At 43.8% G+C, this 14,806-nt stretch overlaps 1 protein-coding gene across 1 annotated transcript; it reads right to left on the bottom strand.

The window, feature by feature from the left end:
• Positions 1 to 683: 683 nt before the first annotated feature.
• On the bottom strand, positions 684 to 1,690 carry LOC127330829 (cullin-3A-like). The gene is made up of 2 exons (XM_051356910.2): positions 1,445 to 1,690; positions 684 to 1,341 (listed from the first exon to the last, which is right to left on the bottom strand). Exons 1-2 carry the CDS (start codon positions 1,600 to 1,602, stop codon positions 870 to 872), a joined length of 630 nt encoding a protein of 209 aa, XP_051212870.1. The 5' UTR covers positions 1,603 to 1,690; the 3' UTR covers positions 684 to 869.
• Between the last annotated feature and the right edge of the window lie 13,116 nt (positions 1,691 to 14,806).

Genomic DNA, 14,806 nt, shown 5'->3' with positions numbered 1-14,806 from the left:
TTCCATTTACTCAATGCGGCGAGGAGATCACACGGTATAGGTATTTAATTTTGCTTGTGTGTGTTCTTTTGTTCGAACACATATACGAGTGTGATTGACGATCGTAAATGAAGTTCTGCAATGCGAAACTTCTCTTTTAGCAGGAATATAAGTAGTAGGACAAAAACAAGGGAGATCTTACTTGTCCCACGATACAAGCAAAGCACATGTTAAATTAATTAAGTGACTGAAAGCGAGCCGAAGATAAAAATCTGAAAGAGTGTCCCCCCGCAGAATATTGGACGTGTGCAGTACTCCTATTCTCGGGCAGAGGAAGAGCCGCTACCGTGAACGATCATGTATACATTTCTGAAAAAAAATTGAAATCCGGATATACTTTAAAGAAATTCATGAACTGTTGAGTGTTGACTATATTGACCCGTTGCGGTTTTCAGAAATCTGAAAATTCACAAAATACAAGGGAACGAAAAAAAATTGTCGTGCCAGATGTTGCAATCGCATCCTCAACCTCCAACTGAATTGTCGCGACGCTGGGTTGCAAAGTCCAACAGAAAAGAAATATATGTTGCTTCACTCTATCTCCGATCTTTGTTTATCCTGAAATAGAGCATGAACATAAACTGATTTTTTTGCGGGGTTTTTTTTTTTGCGGGGAACATAAACTGAATTTGACAGATTTGCAGTACTCCAGAATATCTTAGGAATGATTTTGGAAGTGCGTGTGTCATGCCAGTCTTTCACACATCTGTGCACGATGCATATATACATTACAGCGACAATTACAGCATCGAGAGTATGCCGATGAAGTTCAGAGGTTCAGAGCTACTTCGAGGAGAGAACAGGTACAATACAAGTACAGTTTGCGCGCGTCAAGAAGAGACAGTGGGTGGCGCGTCAATGAATTCGTGGCACACATCGGCGCCAAGCTCCGTCAGCATCTCGGTCACGCCGGCCACCAGGTCGCCAGCGCCGGGCACGTCCACCACGCCGTCCTCCCCCTCGCGTCCCTGTTCTAGTCGCACCGCCTCGACCAGCCTGAGCCGGATGCTGTCGGAGCGGACGACGCCGTCGCGCCACAGGCCGAGCCCCAGCTCGCGGACGGGCGTCCTGCCGGTGGCCGGGACGAACGTCCGGTCCATGTACATCACGATGTTTCTGATAGCAGAGACGGCCGCCGTGTGCCGGCGCCACGTCGCCAGTAGCTCCCGCAGGAACGACTGGCCAGAAGGGCCGGCGGCGGCGAGTGACCCGACGAGGGCCTGCACCTCCGAAGCCATGGCGGCCTCCACCGCGGAGTAGAGCTCTTCGCCGCGCTTGTGGAGGACCAAGGAGTAAGCCCTCCTATTTACAATCAATCCACCAAACAAATTACAGTTAGTTCATGAAAGTTTAGCCAGAAGGACCGGAGGGTATGTAAAGAGAGACGATCGAACGATCGATACACCTGTAGAGGTCGCCGAATATGACGTTCGTCATGTCCTGGGCGTATATGTCGCCGATCGCGTCCGTCACCGCCTTGCAGTTGCCGGCGACCACGTCGGGGTTCCCGTCGGCCTCCTGCCACCGGAACGCCGCTGCGCTGAATTGGTGCCCGGTGGACATGGTGGTGCAGCGGGTTGATTAACGCGCGACACCAACAGACGAAACATATAAGCGCTCGAACCTTCGAAAAAGGAATTTTCTTTACCAAATGATTCAATGTGGAATACTAGTCAACAGCACAAGTAAACATCCTGGACTTTTAGCGTTGAATAGTACACTATCCACTAGACTAGTAAACTTTCTTTTGGCCTCCTTGCCTACATCATGTGTGAAGTGCAGCATCACGAAAGTGGTGCAGGAGGAAGACTTTGATTGAGTCGTCAACTCTCCAAAGCCTTATAACAATTTTTATTCAATTCTGTTAAAATCGACATACCCAGCACATGCATGACATTTACCTCAATTTGAAAAGCGCGACGACTAAGAGCCTCTCTAACTGGTGACCTATATAAGCATGGTGATTGAAATTTTGATTTTTAAAAGAAGTTTCCAACAAGTGATGTAGACATATATGGTGATGTAAAAATATACAACACCTCTATGGTGATGTAAAACAATTCCTCCCCAGGCGTAGACCCTACCACCACGCTGTAGCCCCTCGCGCGTCTTCTTCCCGCAGACAGACATCCGCAGCAGCCGCCGCCCCACCAAATAGTTGTCGGATCCACCGCAGTCGAGGCTCGTCGTGCTATTTCCCTGAAGATTCGCGCCAAATCGCAACCGAATCGAGCCGCGCCTCGTTGAGATGCTGCCGCGCCGCCACCCCAAATCCGCCATTGTTCTAAATAAAATCGACCTAGAATGCATTTTCTTGGGTTTTGAGTCCTCCAATGGAACTCCACCGGGGTCTCATCTGAGGGGAGGCAGGCCCTCGTTAAACGAATCCACCTTTCCCGAGCCTTTATTTTCAAGTTTCTATCTAGAATGTATTTGTAATAAAGGGATAATCTATTTGAGAAACAGGTTTTGAATTGGTATTCCTCTTTCCCCATGTCAGTAGCTTCTGTCTTATGATTCCCTCCTTGAGTCCGGCCCCCCCCGGGTATCGATCGACACGCGGCTTAATCCCGATCACATCCTGAGGCAATAATAGAGCGAATAATTCATAGAGTACTCCACCACGAGCAGCGAAAGCACGCTCAGCCAATCCTCACTCGACGGCTCCGTCCTTGCTTAGGAAAAAGCCGAACCACTCGCAGATGGATCTTTTTTTTCTACCTTTTTCATTACTGATCGTTCGCATATGTCACTGATAGTTAAGCTATTCGGCTAGCTCTCGAATCAATAGACCACCGATTTCTTTCTCAGTCGATGGGACGACTGGCTTTCTCGGTGTGCGGTTGCGATAGTTCAGTCGCTACGCTGCCGACATCACCGTCGCCAACACACGCTGGCATCTAGGCATGTTTGAGCCGAAGCTCGTCACGCACGTGTATGACAAGACCACATGGAAGTATTCCGACCATGGGAGGAGATGAACTATGCCAACGTGGAGAGCCTCATGGAGGCAGAGTTCCTCTCGCTAGAAATGCAGGTCGCCACCTCTGGCCAGGAGAGGGAGAAATGACGTGCCTTTCTGTTGATTATGGCGCACGAGTCCAATGAGGTGGCCACGGAGAAGCTGTGTTGTGACCACCCAGAGCTCGTGCAACTCAAGGTGGAGTACAACGATGCGAGTGAAGCCACGAATAATGAAGCGTCTATGGAGTCGGAGGCTAGCCCCTCCACCGTTGTTGTATCGCTTGACTCATCCTATGAGTTGGACTCGGATTGCTGGAATAGCATTGGTGTCTCCAGCGACAACGACGAGGACTAGGGTGATATCTAGATAGGTGTCTGTAAAAGTTTAGGATTGTATCAAAGTTATAGGGTTTTAATAGAACTAAGAAGTGTCGGAGTTTAAGTACTATCAAAGTTTAGGTTCTATGTATCATCGAAGTCGAGTTTGAATGTATCAAACCGCTGAAATAAATTAGAGGTGTTAAAATTGAAGTTTGAGTTACTTAATTCAAAGTTTGAGTTGTTGAATTCGAAGTTTAAAGTGTCCAACAAGAAAGATTTGTGCTCCTAGGGATCACATGTGACATATTTTACATCATATGGGAAATTAAAAACTGCACAGGTGATCTAAAACCCACTGTTTCATGATACAAATTCCAATGGCTTTTGCTATAATAACTTTTCCAACCATGATTTTTTATTTCCCTGTGTTCATTTATTTCTGTGTGAAATAAAAAAATTCTAACGAATGATACTAAATATAGTGGTTTCCATACTTTCTATGGCTCCCTTTTGAACAGCAAGGCCCTCTCTATACACGGGAACTTACATAATTTATACATCACCTGTTTTGGGTGCCCCATAATACATCACACGTTACAATGGCGGACCTAGAACTTTTTCAAAACATGGGCACAACATAAATTTATAATTATATATATCAAAAACCATAAATATGAAGTATCACATATGTTGATACACGTCATGTGAATATAAACACTAATATAACTTGGACCCTAGATGTAAAAATACGAGATAGTATAACAAATCACTGGCGTTGCTCTGTCTTGGAGCTAGCTCGATCCAGAGGATAGCAGGTATTTTTTAGGGAAACGGATGATGGGAGGTGGGGCCAACCTCCTGTGCACCAACGAAACCCAAGAATGGACGATGTTTGCTATGTAACTAGGGGTGGAAACGGAACGGATGCGGATCCGATAGTGCCCTTTCCATATCTGTTTCTATATTTCCATAACCACATGTGCTTCAAAATTCAATAACCATATTTGTATTTACTTTTTGTAAAACAGATCCGGATATTTACCATATCCATTTCTACAGACGTCCGGATTCGGATATTACCACTTCCATTTTTTATTTTTCGAATAGGAATGTCGGATAATATGGACTATCCACTACCAGTTTCCACCCCTAAATGTAACCAACACAAGCGGCTAGAAAGGCAGCCTGTTGGAGAATTAGGCACAATTTTCATGAGTAATTCTAGAATATTAAGCATGACGACAGTAACTACTAATATGTGAAACTCGAACATAGTAGATGCATTAAACAACATGAATAGTAGCAGTGCAAACGGTACAACATCCATTGCTAAACTATGTCGCACGTACCGATCTGGTGGAGGTGGCGGTGTAGGTGTAGCAGACGATATCGCAGCAGTAACGTTGTTGATGACAGGAACGACGGGTCGAAGTAGACGGCGTTGAAGACAACGGTAGGTAGCACCACCCGACTTGGACGGAAGGTGACCCGTGATGAAGAACTTGAGCAGTCGCGGAGAGCGCTTCCCAAAAACCTAATTCGCCCCTCCCGTACAGGATCGCAAAGGCGAGCGGTTCTAGAGACCTGCTCTCCCGTTCGCCGGTGCACGTCGGCGGACGGGGTGGATTAGGGTACGATGGCGGTGCAAGCAGAGAGAGGTGGAAACCTTAACTCGTGTATATGGTGCATGTCGCGGTCAAGGTTACCAACATCGTTTTGATATTGGAGATGGAGGGAAGGGAGAGAATCACAATCCCTACCTACCCAACTCCACTCTATATTATCCACCACCGCCCCCTGATTCACCTCCATTGCAATGCTACTTTGCTTGCCCGTGGACCGCAAGGCCCATCCGGTGGTTAATCATCACCCATGGTTGGCACCGCTCTCACGCTGCCTTGTGGGCCTGATGTCTACGCCCCCCTCCTTTTCCTGTAGACAGTGTTGGGCCTCCAAGAGCAGAGGTTTGTAGAACAGCAGCAAGTTTCCCTTAAGTGGATCACCCAAGGTTTATCGAACTCAGGGAGGAAGAGGTCAAAGATATCCCTCTCATGCAACCCTGCAACCACAAAGCAAGAAGTCTCTTGTGTCCCCAACACACCTAATAGGTGCACTAGTTCGGCGAAGAGATAGTGAAATACAGGTGGTATGAATATATATGAGCAGTGGCAACGGCACCAGAAAAGTGCTTTGCCCAAGACAGTAAACAAGCAGTAGTAACGCAGCAGTAGTAACGCAGCAGTAGTAACGCAGCAGTAGTAAACAAGTAGCGATAGCAGTATTTAGGAACAAGGCCTAGGGATTAGACTTTCACTAGTGGACACTCTCAACTTTGATCACATAACAGAATAGATAAATGCATACTCTACACTCTTGTTGGATGATGAACACATTGCGTAGGATTACACGAACCCTCAATGCCGGAGTTAACAAGCTCCACAATTCAATGTTCATATTTAAATAACCTTAGAATGTAAGATAGATCAATTCGACTAAACCAAGTACTAACATAGTATGCACACTGTCACCTTCACACTATGTAGAAGGAATAGGTCATATCAATACTATCATAGCAATAGTTAACTTCATAATCTACAAGAGATCATAATCATAGCATAAACCAAGTACTAACACGGATGCACACACTGTCACCATTACACCGTGTAGGAGGAATAAAACTACTTTAATAACATTGCTAGAGTAGCACATAGATAAATTGTGATACAAACACATTGCAATCATAAAGAGATATAAATAAGCACTTTACTATGCCATTCATAACAGTGAATAAGTATTCTGTGAAATATAGCCTAAGAGACCCACACGGTGCACACACTGTCACCTTTACACACGTGGGACAAGGAGTCTCCGGAGATCACATAAGTAAAATTCACTTGACTAGCATAACGACATCTAGATTACAAGCATCATCATATGAATCTCAATCATGTAAGGCAGCTCATGAGATTATTGTATTGAAGTACATAGGAGAGAGATGAACCACATAGCTACCGGTACAGCCCCGAGCCTCGATGGAGAACTACTCCCTCCTCATGGGAGACAGCAGCGTTGATGGAGATGGCGGTGGTGATGATGGAGAAGCCTTCCGGGGGCACTTCCCCGTCCCGGCGGCGTGCCGGAACAGAGACTCCTGTCCCCCAGATCTTGGCTTCGCGATGGCGGCGGCTCTGGAAGGTTTCTCGTACCGTGGCTTTTTCGTATCGAGGTTTTAGGTCGAGGGCCCTTAAATAGGCGAAGAGGCGGCGTCAGAAGGTCAACGGGGCGACGACACTATAGGGGGGCGCGGGCCCCCCCTTGGCCGCACCGGCCTAGGGTTTGGTGGGCCTGTGCCCCCTCTCTGGCGGTTCTCGTGTGTTCTGGATGCTTCCGGGCAAAATAGGAACCTAGGCGTTGATTTCGTCCGATTCCGAGAATATTTCGTTACTAGGATTTCTGAAACCAAAAACAGCAGAAAACAGCAACTGGCACTTCGGCATCTTGTTAATAGGTTAGTTCCAGAAAATGCACGAATATGACATAAAGTGTGCATAAAACATGTAGATATCATCAATAATGTGGCATGGAACATAAGAAATTATCGATACGTCGGAGACGTATCAGCATCCCCAAGCTTAGTTTCTGCTCGTCCCGAGCAGGTAAACGATAACAAAGATAATTTCTGGAGTGACATGCCATCATAACCTTGATCATACTATTGTAAAGCATATGTAGTGAATGCAGTGATCAAAACAATGTAAATGACATGAGTAAACAACTGAATCATATAGCAAAGACTTTTCATGAATAGTACTTCAAGACAAGCATCAATAAGTCTTGCATAAGAGTTAACTCATAAAGCAATAATTCAAAGTAAAGACATTGAAGCAACACAATGGAAGATTAAGTTTCAGCGGTTGCTTTCAACTTGTAACATGTATATCTCATAGATATTGTCAACATAGAGTAATATAATAAGTGCAATATGCAAGTATGTAGGAATCAATGCACAGTTCACACAAGTGTTTGCTTCTTGAGGTGGAGAGAGATAGGTGAACTGACTCAACATAAAAGTAAAAGAAAGGTCCTTCAAAGAGGAAAGCATCGATTGCTATATTTGTGCTAGAGCTTTGATTTTGAAAACAAGAAACAATTTTGTCAACGGTAGTAATAAAGCATATGTATCATGTAAATTATATCCTACAAGTTGCAAGCCTCATGCATAGTATACTAATAGTGCCCGCACCTTGTCCTAATTAGCTCGGATTACCTGGATTATCATCGCAATGCATATGTTTTAACCAAGTGTCACAAAGGGGTACCTCTATGCCGCCTGTACAAAGGTCTAAGGAGAAAGCTCGCATCGGATTTCTCGCTATTGATTATTCTCAACTTAGACATCCATACCGGGACAACATAGACAACAGATAATGGACTCCTCTTTAATGCATAAGCATGTAGCAACAGTTAATTTTCTCATATGAGATTGAGGATATTTGTCCAAAACTGAAACTTCCACCATGGATCATGGCTTTAGTTAGCGGCCCAATGTTCTTCTCTAACATTATGCAATGCTCTAACCATTTTAGCGGTAAATCTCCCTTACTTCAGACAAGACGAACATGCATAGCAACTCACATGATATTCAACAAAGAGTAGTTGATGGCGTCCCCTGGAACATGGTTATCGCACAACAAGCAACTTAATAAGAGATAAAGTGCATAAGTACATATTCAATACCACAATAGTTTTTAAGCTATTTGTCCCATGAGCTATATATTGTAAAGGTGGAGAATGGAAATTTAAAGGTAGCACTCAAGCAATTTACTTTGGAATGGCGGAGAAATACCATGTAGTAGATAGGTATGGTGGACACAAATGGCATAGTGGTTGGCTCAAGTATTTTGGATGCATGAGAAGTATTCCCTCTTGATACAAGGTTTAGGCTAGCAAGGCTATTTGAAACAAACACAAGGATGAACCGGTGCAGCAAAACTCACATAAATGACATATTGTAAACATTATAAGACTCTACACCGTCTTCCTTGTTGTTCAAACTCAATACTAGAAATTATCTAGACCTTAGAGAGACCAAATATGCAAACCAAATTTTAGCATGCTCTATGTATTTCTTCATTAATAGGTGCAAAGTATATGATGCAAGAGCTTAAACATGAGCACAACAATTGCCAAGTATCACATTACCCAAGACATTTTAGCAATTTACTACATGTATCATTTTCCAATTCCAACCATATAGCAATTTAACGAAGAAGAAACTTCGCCATGAATACTATGAGTAGAGCCTAAGGACATATTTGTCCATATGCTACAGCGGAGCGTGTCTCTCTCCCACACGATGAATGCTAGGATTCATTTTATTCAAACAAAACAAAAACAAACCGACGCTCCAAGCAAAGCACATAAGATGTGATGGAATAAAAATATAGTTTCAGGGGAGGAACCTGATAATGTTGTCGATGAAGAAGGGGATGCCTTGGGCATCCCCAAGCTTAGACGCTTGAGTCTTCTTGATATATGCAGGGGTGAACCACCGGGGCATCCCCAAGCTTAGAGCTTTCACTCTCCTTGATCATATTGCATCATACTCCTCTCTTGATCCTTGAAAACTTCCTCCACACCAAACTTAGAACAACTCATTAGAGGGTTAGTGCACAATCAAAATATACATGTTCAGAGGTGACATAATCATTCTTAACACTTCTGGACATTGCACAAAGCTACTGAAAGTCAATGGAATCGAAATATCCATCGAACATAACAAAACAGGCAATGCGAAATAAAAGGCAGAATCTGTCAAAAACAGAACAGTTCGTATTGACGAATTTTATTGAGGCACCAGACTTGCTCAAATGAAAATGCTCAAATTGAATGAAAGTTGCGTACGTATCTGAGGATCACTCACGTAAATTGGCATAATTTTCTGTAATGTCCCAGGTTTAGAGACGATTGAGGGGTAGATTTTAGAAAGGGATGTGCATTGCATGGTAAATTCTGGGGAAATTTCGCGCTTTTAAACAAAAACTGCATCGAAGGGGGACATGTTTCTCTCTCGACACCTTACAGGGTTAGGGTTTCGAGAGTGCGACAAACTTGCATCTCACTTAACTAGTTTAGGGTTTTGAGAAGAGAGGGGAGAGTTTGCATCAAACTTAAGTTGCATGATTGAATTCTAAATTAAGTGACATGGTTGAATTCAAACCAAAGTTGAATTTGAATTTCAAACTCAAACATTAAATAATTACCCTAAATAATGAATTGTGAGGAAATTCATTAAGTAAATTATAAATAATAAACAATATGAGCCATTAAAATAAAGTAAAGCTCATTAGGGAAAATTTTGAGCTTTATTGATCATTACACAATTTACATTGTCATTACAATATTCAAAAGAGAAATAAATGAATAATACAACACATTACAAGAATTGCTCAAATAAGAAAAAGAAGATTACAATCAGTGACCTATCCTAAATTACAAGTCTAGTTTCATAAGATGCTTGGATCTGATGATGTTCATCTTCACTTGGTTACCCTTTTGATTCCCTGCACACAACAAAGCAAGACAAGAATAATGCCAAATGGCATTGCCACTTGGCAGGTTAGATGAATAATGGAAATAAGAGGATATGGTTCAGCTCTGCCGAGCTGATCCTCTCACATCCAAGTGCAAAGCATCAGGTACACACACACACACAAAGTAGCTTACAAAGGCATGTGTGCATGCTAAACAAGACACCAAAGATCGGGAGGAGTCACCAAATGAAATCACCACTGCTGTCGACCAGAGAAAGCAAGGGAGAGGCATATATAACCTTTTTTGAGCCAAACCCTAGCTCATTCATCGACAGGCAACTTGGTAAGTCATCAGATAGCAAGAACACTTAGAACAGGAAGAACACATAGCCAGAACCCTCATCCAAGAGCAGCTCTAGCAAAGAACTGTTCCCTGTTGAGAAGCAAACCATGGAGTAGATCAAGCACAAGTCACAAGGAGGAGCAGGGCAAGTCAAACCAACCACCAGAAGCAAAACCTCTACACCAACACACTATTTCTAGGAGCTGGAGTGAGGTATACACATCAACATGAACAAACCAGATGGTTTTGTTCATAAATTGCACAGGCATGATCTCAAGCACACCACAAGGGTAGAAACCCTATATGTGAGTCATCATATGGCTACTGGCCAAATTGGTGCAAGTGAACAAGAGGGAAACAAATAGGAAAGCACCACAGGAACATTGGCCATGCCAAACCAAAGGACATAATCAAAGAAATCCAGCAAGGAACTAATTCCTATTTAGCTACCCAGATTCACCTAGCAACACACAGCTAGCAAAGCCATCAGAATCATGGACAGATATCTGTCCAGTAAGATTTCAACATCAAATAACCTGGCAGCCTATAAAGGACTACCAAGATTAGTGCACAGAAGCATCCATGAGGTAGGAGCAACCATTTCTAAGCAGACAGAACCTGCTAGGGTCACAACAGCTACCTATCCATATAGGAAATTCACCAAAGCATCACATCATTATCCAGTAGGATTCAGTATGAGCTAGGGTACCCAACCAGTGGTTGGCATCCCTCTAGCTACATCAAATTCATCCATATGATCATTACTGATAATCAGTTCACATCATTTATCTATATAGTAAAGCAAGGAATTACAGATAAATGAAACAGTTAAGTAACTAAAGCACCAACATCTTGCCAGTGACCCAATGGTTCACTGCAAGCATCAGATGATGCTTGAGCAAGCTTTAACACACACCAGCACAGGTATAAGTGTCACACAGACACTAGGAGAAGCACAAGTAAGGCACAGGCCACAAGCAAGTGATGATCATTTGATCACCAGAGCCTGCTAGAGCATGCCAAGGCATGCTAGAGTCAATCACCAGTATCACACATGAATTCTATGAATTAAACAGCCACAGATCATCAACAATTAGATCACAGATTAGCACATAAACCATTTTTATGATTGTATCCAGAAGCATATCATCAAGGAATTGATGTATATGGACAACAATTAAGCCAAGCCAAACCTACTGTGAGCCAGAACTCAATAATCATCACACAAATAACACTGACTCTTGCTAAACAGCAAGAATCAACCACAGTAATAAACCAGAGGAGCTAGAGCTTATCACAGCACAAGTAAGCAAGCAATAGCAGTGGCTAGTGATGCTCAGATAAGCATCTAGCCAGATGATAGCATGTATAACCTCAAGGGTGAGCAGGGACAAGAATCAAAGGAAGCACACATCACAGCAGGATTTGCACAAACACATAGACTAGAGCAAGCATGGCAGTAGCAGTAGCGCAGCAGCATGCCTAGCCCAAAGACAACGCAAAGAGCTAGCACAGCACCAGGGCTGGCAAAGCACAAGACCACAGAAGCGTAGCAGCAGCAGCATTTCGTCAAGGCAAGCATCTCCACAGGGAGAAGTCGGCCAGTGGCCGAGCTAGACGAAGAAGAGGAGAAGAGAAGAAGGTAGAACAGGTAACAGACGAGGAAAGAGGAGGAGAAACTTACAGGCGAAGTAGATGAGCACGACCGCGGCGGCACGGCGGCACACGCCGGGCGATGGCGGCGCCAGGCCAAGCCAAGCCTGGTCGCCACATCACCGCAACGCCGGCATCTCCACGGCATCACCACGGCGCCAGGGACGCCGATGAACGGTGGACCTTCACGGATCTGTGCGGCCGAGGCGCAGGCGCGTTGGAGGAGAGTCGAGGTGGACACGAGCGTCAGATCGACGCGGACCACCATGTCCGCCATCGAGAGGCGGTCCAGATCCGCACCAGTTCATCGCCGATGATGGCTGAAGGCGGCCGGAGCAAGGCGGCGACGGCGGAGGCGATTTTGGTGTCGCGGGAGCCCGAAAGGGGATTAGGGTTACGGGGAGGAGGACGACGAAGCGACTGGGTCGGTTGGACCGAGCCCACTGGGCTGGTCCAACCTAACCAGTTCGGCCGCCTGACAGGTGGGCCCGAGGGGTATTTTGGACATTTCCAAAATACCCATTTAAATGAAAATTTCCAAGAATTTTATAAATTAAGATACAGCTCTAAAAAAATAATTAAAAATATGAAAATTGGTCAACATAAAATTCTCTACCTGAATAAAATATCAAAAAGAATTTTTGAAGACAACTAAGAATAAGACCTCATTTGATGATTTAAATAATCATTTAAATCACACATATAATTTTCTATAATAAAAATAAGTCCATTAATGTATTTGGACTTTAAAAACACCTTGACAACATTTCAAGGTTGTATTTTACTTTAAATCGAGTATCCCCAAATTATTCTTAGTATCAACCTCTTACATGAAATAATAACGACATCGGAAGGGGGGAACAAACCCTAAAAATGGAATCATGCATAATTGCCTTTTTAACCATTGCCCTTATCGGACAATGATGCTATTTTTCAGAAACAGAGGACAAGGGTCAGTCCACACCTTCCAACTGCAAAACTTTGCAGTGTTCAGGCAAGTTCATCACTTGCTCATGCCATTTGAGTATTTCTATCAAATTACTTGCAAAGTACTATGTTTATCACTATTGCATAAAAACCAAAACCACTATTTTCATAACTATGAATATGACTATGTGGTGGGCAATGGAACCATGGATTGTGTTGATATGGTGGAGGTTCCATTGCACGGGTTTATATCCATCTAGGATTAAACAACAAATGTCGCCAGTGATTCTTGTGCCGTAATACCCGTGTTAACCATAAGATCTAGAGTGGGACGGAGTAGTCAAAAGTGTTTCCACCTCTCGTTCATCAACGGATGCTCAGTACCGGGTGCTCATGATCTTGCGAGACTTGATGCAGGGGTGGGAACCCGTAGAAGTCCCAACGGTAATGAGGTCTATGATGGGTTGCATCTGCCGGCGTAGGAATGTATGGTAGAGCCCTGCATTGACGTCGTGGTCGGAGTCCACCCTGAAATATATGGGAATAATGGGGCCGGCGTGGACCCAGGGTCGGAGTATGCAACAAAGGGTGGGTGTTCGAGGTAGCGGAGGAACATGATTGGCTAGACCTTATACCGAGCCTCACACCAAAGGAAGTGTGGACGGGAAAGCTGCCCGGTTGGCACCAAGGTTAAGATCTCTTATGGGTAAAGCAACACACCTCTGCAGAGTGTAAAGAACTGTGACCTGTCACTCCCTGTTCCGGGATAAGGAAGCTGAACGCGCCGGAAAGGAGCTCCATGAAGTTCTAGTAAACCGGTGAAGGCTGACGGACATAGCTCTTTGAAATAAAAGCAATCTCTTGAAGAAATGTTTATCAAAACTTGCATTGGTATTAGACTTTCTGGTCTAATATCGTAGCTAGTGCATTAAACACCTCTTATCTATAATGAACTTGTTGAGTACGCTCGTACTCATACCACTCTTAAATCCCATGCTTAGATTGTCTGAATCATCTGGAGGAGGACTACAACAACAATGAAGGAGCCGAGATCATCGGCTACGAGGAACCAAACCTCTCAGGAGGGGTTGAAGGCGTAGACTATCTCATAGTCTACGGATCCGGGGAGGCTTCCGGAGGATATCAAGCCTAGAGATATCCGATAGTAGTAGTAACCGAGCAGCCCGAACTCTTAGTAATTAGCTGCTCGAGGAAATAAATGTTTAGCTTAATGAGACTCTTATATTGTAAGTTAAGTTGGGTTCGCCTGGAACCCAGGAGTATTCCTCTTAGGACCCAAGAGGAGCTCCAAGATGACATGTGTATGATAGTTGTAATAATAAATGAATGAGTTATGGACCTGCTATGTTCTGCTGTACTACTCTGAGGGATGTAATATTTGCGGAATGGTACTTCGTGAATGTTATATCAACGACTGGCATACTACAACATGCAGTGGTATGCAGGGTCACCACAGTTGGTATCAGAGCAAAAGCTTTGACCTTAGGTTGGAACCTAGTAAATGGGACCAAACGTTAGGAGTCAAATAGGACTAATAAATAATTCTCTAAAAATATGGTGTATATTCAATTGAGAATACAACAATCATATCTTTTAGTGCGATAATTCTTTATTATCTCTATTATGATGCATTATTACTAATCTTATAATCTTTCTATTTCTACAGCCAACATGGCAAGTTCACGACCGGGAAGAAACGTGAAAGTTATGGATTCCACACTAAGTGAATACCAAGGAGGACTTGCAGATATCTTACGAGCCATGTTACTTGAATTTGGGTGCGATCCCCAAATTCCAGTAAAGAAATACATGTTCTATGATGGTCCGGTAATGGCCAAGTGCAGGGTAGGACTGCGACTTCCCGAATCTTTGGGAATGAGCGTAGTCATGCCAGCAGGAGAAGCTAGGACAACCAACACAGCCTATCATATAGCTGTTATGAGAGCCATAACCGACATACGGGAACATAAGACGAAGGAGCTTATGGATTCCGAGTTCTCCCATA

Source organism: Lolium perenne, chromosome 2 (genome assembly GCF_019359855.2).
Source record: "Lolium perenne isolate Kyuss_39 chromosome 2, Kyuss_2.0, whole genome shotgun sequence".
Lineage (NCBI taxonomy): Eukaryota > Viridiplantae > Streptophyta > Magnoliopsida > Poales > Poaceae > Lolium > Lolium perenne.
Note: the sequence above shows the minus strand (reverse complement) of the source record. Positions and strands in the feature narration are given on the sequence as shown.

Coding starts and splice junctions, on each gene's coding strand:
- LOC127330829 (XM_051356910.2), bottom strand. CDS start 1,602: ATGTCCACCGGGCACCAATTCAGCGCAGCGGCGTTCCGGTGGCAGGAG. Junction 1,342..1,444: donor ATATTCGGCGACCTCTACAG/GTGTATCGATCG, acceptor GATTGTAAATAG/GAGGGCTTACTCCTTGGTCC.